Below are 9,518 nucleotides of genomic sequence, written 5' to 3'. Positions count from 1 at the left end.
TTAAGTAACTCAGATTTACGTCGCCTACAGAATAATACGAAATGCTCTGAGACCAGGTTGCAGCAATAGGTAGGCCCATGTCTGACAGATGTGAATGCATCCAAACACAGCAACATTAAGCATAGCCCTACTGGGAAATACATATTTATTGAGGCTGTTGTTCAAAATTGCATGAAAAATGCTTATCAATGTAACCCCTACCCATATGTTAGGCTGCCACACACAGTAAAACAGGGATTCATTTATGTACCTTTTTTTTTTATCAATTCAGGGCAAGCTGCATTTATCAGATTAAACATTCTGCTGGCAGTCGAGTTTGCGAGGTGCCTCGTCTTTTTAGTAAACGATTTTATAGGACATGTGACTAAATTACCCGCTCACATGGCCGCTGTGTTTGCATGATCCGCATTAGTTTTTAAAGTCCAGTGCTCGAGCTCGCTCTGCAACAACCATCCGGAGCAGAAGACCACTTAAACGCACGACCTAACCGGAAAAGCCATGGCGAGCAGTGGACAAAAAGTAGTTCTGATCACCGGTTGCTCCTCCGGCATCGGGTTACGAATCGCCGTCCTGCTGGCCAAAGATGAAAAGAAGCGTTACCATGGTAAATGCGCTTTCTTTACATTGTTTATCTGCCTTTAACTTCAGAAGCTTGATCCGACATGCTGCTAAAATCCCTCTGATCTTTGTTTGAACCCTTATGGAATATGTTCTGTGTACCAATAGGGTCATCATTAGTCTATCTATCCAAAGCAACTTTTACGCGCAGGTTTGACCTTTGCGCCCATAAATTATAGCCTACGCGTTTTACTTTTAGACTAAATCTCCTATTGCTAGTGTTTAAAAAATATATATATTTCCTATCGTGAGCACTCTGGTTCTCTACCCCCCTTGATTCGGCAATTATCATCTGAAAGCAAAGTTTCTAGGGTACGGCTCCGCGAGGATGCCGCTTGCCAGGCCGGGATCATAAAAGAGACTGCCAGTTCTCTTTCAAGTGACTTCTCTCGTACAAAGCCCCCTTTATCGCACTGAATTGTAGACCGCTGCCCCGGTTTAGTGCCGTGTCTAATGCGCCTATAGTCCCCTCTCTGGAGCGAGTGTTGAAAGAGGGACAAAGTTTGAGACCTGTACAAGCGAAGGTTCACTAGCAAGGCTTGTTTGAAGTCTTCATCGGGGCTCAGCGGAGCTCGGGGCTCGTCGCGGACATTGTTCGTTTGTCATCCACTTTCCAGCTACAGACATCCCATCATTAATGTCAGTCTAGGGTTACGTAGAATTGTTCTTTCTTTGAGGGTAGTGGGGTCTTGGGATTTATTGCCGTGAAATAGAGGAGCGCAACAGTACTCAGGGTTGAATCATTCTCGTTGAACTGTGACCTGCTTCCGAGAAAGAGAGAGACCACATTGCAGAAAATAACTTGATCTGTTCTCTCTGAAGGATCATGAAAATCCAGATTAAATATTGCGCTGTTATATTGAGTACAATCCCAGTTCAGGGCAGTGTAGTTCCATTCAATAATGTTTACTAAGCTGTTGCCCAAGAATAATTCCAACAACAACGGAAGGAACAATGCAGCTGTTGTTCTGTTGAAACGCATACATCTCTCTGTTGCTTTACAGACACCCAATGCTCTCATCACGAAGATCTTACTCATAGGGGTACAACACGTGTCCTCGACAGACAGTATGCAGTCGAAGCTGGCACTGTCTGTCATAGTTCTCTACTAGTCACACACCACTATTTCATGATCTTCCACTCACTCCATAGATACTGGATTGTCATTGGGGGTCAGAGGTTACAGAACCAGATGAGATAAAAGGATGTCTTCATTCATCAAGGACAGCAGGTCTTCAGATCAGTGCCTGATGAGAGCTGTTGATTTCCACCATTGATCTCTATTGTGTAATACTGTTGTCTCTCTATTTCTGTGTTAGAGCTCATCAATAAACACAGAGGTGGTTGAGCTCACTGTAAACTTGGAATGGAGAATGTCAAGTCGCAAGATGCAAACGTGTGGAAAACCTTTCTGTACATACTGTAGATGGTAGATACGGTTTGTTGCTCTATGTAGGTTCATGTCTCTCAGGTCCGGAGTTCAAAGGGAATCAATAGTGTGCTACACAAGCGGATGGACGTGGAATAGACCCACTGACCTGCATGTCTGTCTGTCTGTCTGTCTGTCTGTCTGTCTGTCTGTCTGTCTGTCTGTCTGTCTACATATAAACCCATGTGCAAGTCTACTATATATGCTTATCTATGTGTCACTGGGTCAGTCATCAATCAGTCTGTTCCATGTAGTCTCATATATCTCAGATATATTGCGCTCTCTCTCTCTCTCTCTGTCTCTCTATATGTCTCTCTCTCTCTGTCCCTCTCTCTGCCTCTCTCTCTGTCTCTCTCTCTGCCTCTCTCAATTCAATTAAATTCAAAGGGCTTTATTGGCATGGGAAACATACACTGCATGGCTAAAAGTATGTTGACACCTGCTCGTCAAACATTTCATTCCAAAATCATGGGCATTAATATGGAGTTAGTCCCCCCTTTGCTTATGTAACAGCCTCCATTCTTCTGGGAAGCTTTCCACTAGATGTTGGAACATTGCTGCAGGGACTTGCTTCCATTCAGCCGCAAGAGCATGAGTGAGGTCGGGCAGTGATGTTGCTCACAGTCTGTATGATCCTCGCTTTGTGCTTTGTGCACGGGTTCATTGTCCTGCTGAAACAGAACAGGGTCTTCTCCAAACTGTTGCCACAAAGTTGGAAGCACAGAATCATCTAGAATATCATTGCATGCTTTAGCATTAAGATTTCCCTTCACTGGAGCTAAGGGGTTTAGCCTGAACCATGAAAAACAGCCCTCCACAAAACTGGCACTATGTATTCTGGCAGGTAGCGTTCTCTTAGCATCCGCCAAACCCAGATTCATCCGTTGGACTGTCAGATGGTGCAGAGTGATTCATCACTCCAGGGAACGCATTTCCAGAGTCGAATGGCGGCGAGCTTTACACCTCTCCAGACGACGCTTGGCATTGTGCATGGTGATCTTAGGCTTGTCTGCGGCTGCTTGGTCATGGAAACCCATTTCATGAAGCTCCCGACAAACAATTCTTGTGCTGACATTGCTTCCAGAGTCAGTTTGGAACTCGGTAGTAAGTGTTGCAACCGAGGACAGACAATTTTTACTCGCTCTGCGCTTCAGCACTCGTCTGTCCTGTTCTGCAAGCTTGTTTGGCCTATTACTTTGTGGCTGAGACTTTTTTGCTCCTAGACGTTTCCACTTCACAATAACAGCACTTACAGTTGACCGGGGCAGCTCTAGCAGGGCAGAAATTTGACGAACTGATTTGTTGGAAAGGTGGCATCCTATGACGGTATCACTTTGAAATCCACTGAGCTCTTCAGTAAGGCCATTCTACTGCCAATGTTTGTCTATGGAGATTGCATGGCGGTGTGCTTGATTTTAAACACCTGTCAGCAACGGGTGTGGCTGAAATAACCGAATCCACACACTTTTGGCCATGTAGTGTATGTTTCCATTGCCAAAGCAAGTGAAATAGACAATAAACAAAAGTGAAATAAACTATCAAAAATTAACAGTAAACATTACACTCACAAGTTTCAAAGGATTAGAGACTATGGCTATGTACAGTGTTGAAAGGATGTGCAAATAGTTAAAGTAATATGGGTTGTATTTACAATGGTGTTTGTTCTTCAGTGGTTGCCCTTTTCTTGTGGCAACAGGTCACAGCAGGTGATGCGTATGGGAAGACCCTCATGCTGCTGCCTCTGGATGTGTGCAGTGATGAGTCAGTCAAGCAGTGCATCAACAGTGTCTCTCTCTCTGCCTCTATCTCTCTCCACCCCCCCCCCCCCCCTCTCTCTTTCTCTCTCTCCCAGTCATTGCCACCATGCGTGACCTGAAGAAGAAGGATAAGCTGGTGGAGACAGCAGGTGATGCGTATGGGAAGACCCTCATGCTGCTGCCTCTGGACGTGTGCAGTGATGAGTCAGTCAAGCAGTGCATCAACAGTGTCAAGGACCGCCATATTGATATCCTCAGTGAGTTAACAGGGCTGGAACTAACGAGCTAACCCTCCTGCCCTGGCCTTTTGTGTGGCAATGACCTGATCTCTAGCCTTGGGACAAATAGCCTCGCCTTTTTCGTGTGTGTGGGTTTGTGAATGTGTGTGTTCCAGGGCATGCGTTCATCCTGCATTTGTCTAGGCCAGGGGTATTCAACTCTTAACCTACAAGGTCCAAAGCCTGCTGGTTTTATTTTCTACTTGATTAATAATTCCACACACCTGGTGTCCCTGGTCTAAATCAGTCCTTGGAGGAACAATGAAAAAATGCAGTGGAACTGGCTTCGAGGTCCAGAGTTCAATTTGAAGGGTCTAGGCCTATGTGTATATGTACGCCTTAAAACTCTAACCTCTGTTTCAACTGGTGGACTCTGATTTTCCAGGAAAACTGTTTCTATTCATAGGTTCACTCCTGACCCTCCACTCCCCGACACTACCTCCTCTACCCTTAATACAACAAAAACAGCCCAGCAGACTGTTACATCACGCCTCTCTATTTATTTAATTCATGTGCTGACACCTAGTGGTGACAGTGAATAGTGCAACTATCTGACCAATGGAGTTCGTGTTTTTTAGTTTTTTAATTTAACTAGGCAAGTCAGTTAAGAACAAATTCTTATTTACAATGACGGCCTAACCCGGCCAAACCCGGACGACGCTGGGCCAATTGTGCGCCGCCCAATGGGACTTCCAATTGCGGCCGGATGTGATACAGCTTGGATTCAAATCAGGGACTATAGTGACACCTCAGTGCCTTAGACCGCTGTGCCACTCGGGAGCCCACAGAGAAAAAAATCATACATTCTTCCTAAAAGTATTTCAAGACACAAAACTAGTGTTCATACAATTCAAACCTTTATTTAACTAGGGAAGTCAATTAAGAACAAATTCTGGCTTTCATGATGTCTATAGTATTCTCTCTGGTATGAAATCTGGTTTCTGCTCAGGTTATGGATGTGTCACTGCAACCTTAAAGGTCCTAAATGATGTCACCATTGCCCTTGATTCTAAGCAATGCTGTGCTGCTATTTTTATTGACTTGGCCAAAGATTATTAAAAAAAAATAATAATAATAACATTTGTTTATTTAATTTTGATACAATAGACCATTCCATTCTTGTGGGCCGGCTCAGGAGTATTGGTGTCTCTGAGGGGTCTTTGGCCTGGTTTGCTAACTACCTCTCACAAAGAGTGCAGTGTATAAAGTCAGAATATCTGCTGTCTCAGCCACTGCCTGTCACCAAGGGAGGACTCTAAGGCTCAATCCTAGGCCCCACGCTCTTCTCAATTTATATCAACAACATAGCTCAGGCAGTAGGAAGCTCTCTCATTCATATATATGCAGATGATACAGTCTTATACTCAGCTGGCCCCTCCCCGGATTTTGTGTTAAATGCTCTACAACAAAGCTTTCTTAGTGTCCAACAAGCTTTCTCTACCCTTAACCTTGTTCTGAACACCTCCAAAACAAAGGTCATGTGGTTTGGTAAGACGAATGCCCCTCTCCCCACAGGTGTGATTACTACCTCTGAGGGTTTAGAGTTAGAGTTTTTTTACCTCATACGGGTACTTGGGAATATGGCTAGACGGTACACTGTCCTTCTCTCAGCACATATCAAATCTGCAGGCTAAAGTTAAATCTAGACTTGGTTTCCTCTATCGTAATCTCTTTCAGCCCAGCTGCCAAACTAACCCTGATTCAGATGACCATCCTACCCATGCTAGATTACAGAGACATCATTTATAGATCAGCAGGTAAGGGCGCTCTCGAGCGGCTTGATGTCCTTTACCATTTGGACATCAGATTTGCCACTAATGCTCCTTATAGGACACATCACTGAACTCTATACTCCCCTGTAAACTGATCATCTCTGTATACCCGTTGCAAAACCCACTGGTTGATGCTTATTTATAAAACCCTCTTAGGCCTAACTCTCCCCTATCTGAGATATCTACTGCAACCCTCATCCTCCACATACAACACCCTTTCTGCCAGTCACATTCTGTTAAAGGTCCCCAAAGCACAGACATCCCTGGGTCGTTCGTCTTTTCAGTTCGCTGCAGCTAGCGACTGGAACGAGCTGCAACAAACACTCAAACTGGACAGTTTTATCTCAATCTCTTCATTCAAAGACTCAATCATGGACACTCTTACTGACAGTTGATGCTGCTTTGCGTGATGTATTGTTGTCTCTTGCCCTTTGTGTTGTTGTCTGTGCCCAATGTTTGTACCCTGTTTTGTGCTGCTACCATGTTGTGCTGCTGCCATGATGTGTTGCTACCATGTTGTTGTCATGTTGTGTTGTTACCATGCTGTGTTGTCATATGTTGCTGCCATGCTATGTTGTTGTCTTAGGTCTCTCTGTATGTAGTGTTGTGTTGTCTCTCTTGTCGTGATGTGTGTTTTGTCCTATATTTGTATTTTCTTTTATTTGTATTTTTAATCCCCCGTCCCCGCAGGAGGCCTTTTGCCTTTTGATAGGCCGTCATTGTAAATAAGAATTTGTTCTTAACTGACTTGCCTAGTTAAATAAAAGTTAAATTAAACAATGACGGCCTACAAAACATCAGTTGTGACTAAAGCTTCAGAGCCTCATCTCTAAACTTTAACTATAGGTGTCTGTACAGAAGGCTACAGTATAGTATCTGTATAGTATCGGTAGTGTAACTACAGGTCTGTAACCCTTGTCTCTATCTGTGACTCTCCCCTCAGTCAACAATGCAGGTGTGGGCTTGTTGGGACCAGTGGAAAGCATCAGTATCGAGGACATGAAGAGGGTGTTTGAGACCAACTTCTTTGGCGTGGTGAGGATGATTAAAGAGGTCATGCCTGACATGAAGAAGAGGCGGGCGGGACACATCGTGGTCATGAGCAGTGTTATGGGTCTACAGGGTAAGACTCGCATGACAATGATTGAGGGGTTGTCTAGTGCACATACAGATCTGGACCAGCAGGCCAACTGTAAAAGCTGTAGATTCCGGTCCTGCTCTCTGACTACCATTCCTCCTGACTCTGCTCTGCCGGTAGGTGTAGTGTTCAACGATGTCTACACTGCCTCCAAGTTCGCCATGGAGGGCTTCTGTGAGAGTATGGCTGTCCAACTGCTCAAGTTCAATGTCCAGTGAGTTCCTCTCAGTCTGTCTTGTACTCCTATTGTGTTTCTGTCATTACATTTCTTGGTATCTTTCCCAGTGGGCATTCAATTACAGCCAGTGACTCAATACCTGGTTACTGTGTCAGCAAAAATAAAGAATTGCCGTTACTATGTAATAGATGAATAAAGATCTATTCTATTCTCTCCGGTCAGTTTGTCTATGATTGAGCCAGGGCCGGTGCACACTGAGTTTGAGACAAAGATGATGGAGGACGTGGCCAAGATGGAGTACCCAGGAGCTGATGCAGACACAGTGCGCTACTTTAAAGATGTTTACCTGCCCTCCTCCAAGGATATCTTTGAGGCCATGGGTCAGACCCCAGAGGACATCGCCAAGGTTAGTGAACACTCTCCGCTCCCTGTGTCACCCTTTGATTCATGGGATTTTGAGTTTGCCTAGTGTAATGGAACCAATGGAATAGTCCCAAAAGTACAAATCCAATCCAACCTGGGACTCCAGACCAACAAACACAAAGTATTTGAAAGAAACTCAGGTGTGCTATAAACACTCAATGATGTTCTCTCTCTCTCTCTCTCTCTCTCTCTCTCTCTCTCTCTCTCTCTCTCTCTCTCTCTCTCTCTCTCTCTCTCTCTCTCTCTCTCTCTCTCTCTCTCTCTCTCTCTCTCTCTCTCTCTCTCTCTCTCTCTCTCTCTCATGTAGTGTACTAAGAAGGTGATCGAGTCAAGGAACCCTCGCTTCAGGAACCTGACCAACAGCCTGTACACACCCATCGTGGCCATGAAGTATGCCGACGAGACAGGCGGCCTGTCGGTCAACACCTTCTACAACCTGCTGTTCAACTTCGGCCCCCTCATGCACATCACCATGAGCATCCTTAAGTGCCTGACCTGCAGCTGCCTGCGCCGACGCACCATCTCACCTAACTGAGAGAGACTGGGTCTCGGTCTGAAATGGAACCCTATTCCCTATAATGTGCATTACCAGGGTGAAAAGTAGTGCATTATATAGGGATAGGGTGCCATTTTGGACATACCCTGTGAGAAATATACAGTGGTGTAGCTCAATTATTGACACCCAAACCTGGACCACCTGGGGGAAGGAGGGGCATGTAGTTCTCGGGGAGAGAGGCCGTGAGAGAACCAGGATAAGCTTTGGCCAGGCAACACGCACAATTGCACAAACACAGACAGTACAGTGTGACCTCATACATGGGGCTAGAAGTTTTTTCTGGTCAGATCATGTGATCGGGAAAAACTCCTGGCCCTCCTCATACATACACATGATTACACACAAACAACTTACCCACAAACACAGCCAGGCATCTCCTCCGTTCCGGTCTTTTGACGTGCTGCTGGGGCAATGACACTGTCTGTCCATCTGTCCGTCTGTCCATTTGTCCGTCTGTCTGTCCGTCTGTCTGTCTGTCCATCTGTCCGCCCGTCCGTCCGTCTGTCTGTGGACTGAAAAACAAAGCACACATAACCAGTTACAAAGAATAACAAAAAACAACAGCATTACAATCACAGTGAAAGCGTAACGTAGCACCCAATGAACTGAAGACTCAGGCCTTGCTAAACTCTTAGTACAATGCAGTATTTAGCTCTGAGTTACAAAGAATCTACTAGATTCCTTCATTGTACATTTGATTTGATGTATGTCTTAATAGTAGTATTGTTGTTTTGCTGTTTAATCATATTTCTGCATCTTTTTATAAGCTGAATGTGTGGTTTTTAAAAGTGTATGAATGGATAGATTGTTAATATCTTATTTTTGAAAGTAATTAATTGATTTAGAAATAAACTTCTTGGTTTACTCTGAAAGAGACAGCCTTTTTCGTAATGACGCTGTAATGATGAGGCATTTAGCTCAATGTCTTTGGTGTGGTTTCCAGAGAGCCCGGTTTCCATTGTGCCTGCAGTACTCTATGTGAACCAGCTGGGGGCACTAGATCACTGTGTGTTCTCTATAGCTGTACCATCAGCTGGGGTGGCGATTCCACTACAGACGCTACAGCACACACAGCTCAATGAGCAGGAGACCTGTTGAGAGTATTATACTGTTGTCTAGGGATGGAGATCATTGTAGCCATATGATATTGGTTTGTTTTCGGGGGGGTTGTAAGTCTTGATTATTGTTCTTTGAAGTTCCTGATCTCTGTGGGTTGTGACTGGATAATGTTTTTCTAGGGTCTGAGTGGATGTTTCCAACCACTGGTGTTGAAAGTTGTTCTGTGTGTGGTTCGGCTGGAGAGCCAGTGAATGATAGTGTGTGAGAGAAAGGTGGTTTGCAAATTACCATGGAAATGTAAACTAATCTG

At 44.7% G+C, this 9,518-nt stretch overlaps 1 protein-coding gene across 1 annotated transcript; it reads left to right on the top strand.

The window, feature by feature from the left end:
- Window positions 1-385: 385 nt before the first annotated feature.
- On the top strand, window positions 386-9,021 carry rdh8a (retinol dehydrogenase 8a). The gene is made up of 6 exons (XM_055893329.1): window positions 386-604; window positions 3,900-4,061; window positions 6,798-6,977; window positions 7,113-7,206; window positions 7,393-7,576; window positions 7,901-9,021. Exons 1-6 carry the CDS (start codon window positions 499-501, stop codon window positions 8,126-8,128), a joined length of 954 nt encoding a protein of 317 aa, XP_055749304.1. The 5' UTR covers window positions 386-498; the 3' UTR covers window positions 8,129-9,021.
- Window positions 9,022-9,518: the final 497 nt, after the last annotated feature.

Source organism: Salvelinus fontinalis, chromosome 2 (assembly GCF_029448725.1).
Source record: "Salvelinus fontinalis isolate EN_2023a chromosome 2, ASM2944872v1, whole genome shotgun sequence".
Taxonomy (NCBI): domain Eukaryota; kingdom Metazoa; phylum Chordata; class Actinopteri; order Salmoniformes; family Salmonidae; genus Salvelinus; species Salvelinus fontinalis.
The sequence above is the reverse complement of the archived record's forward strand: the minus strand, read 5'-3'. Positions and strand labels throughout refer to the sequence as shown.

Excerpts from the sequence above, each read along its gene's own strand:
- rdh8a (XM_055893329.1), top strand. The coding sequence starts at position 499 with ATGGCGAGCAGTGGACAAAAAGTAGTTCTGATCACCGGTTGCTCCTCC. Across the intron at positions 6,978-7,112 it reads CAGTGTTATGGGTCTACAGG|GTGTAGTGTTCAACGATGTC; the intron begins GTAAGACTCGCA and ends CTCTGCCGGTAG. Across the intron at positions 7,577-7,900 it reads CCCCAGAGGACATCGCCAAG|TGTACTAAGAAGGTGATCGA; the intron begins GTTAGTGAACAC and ends TCTCTCATGTAG.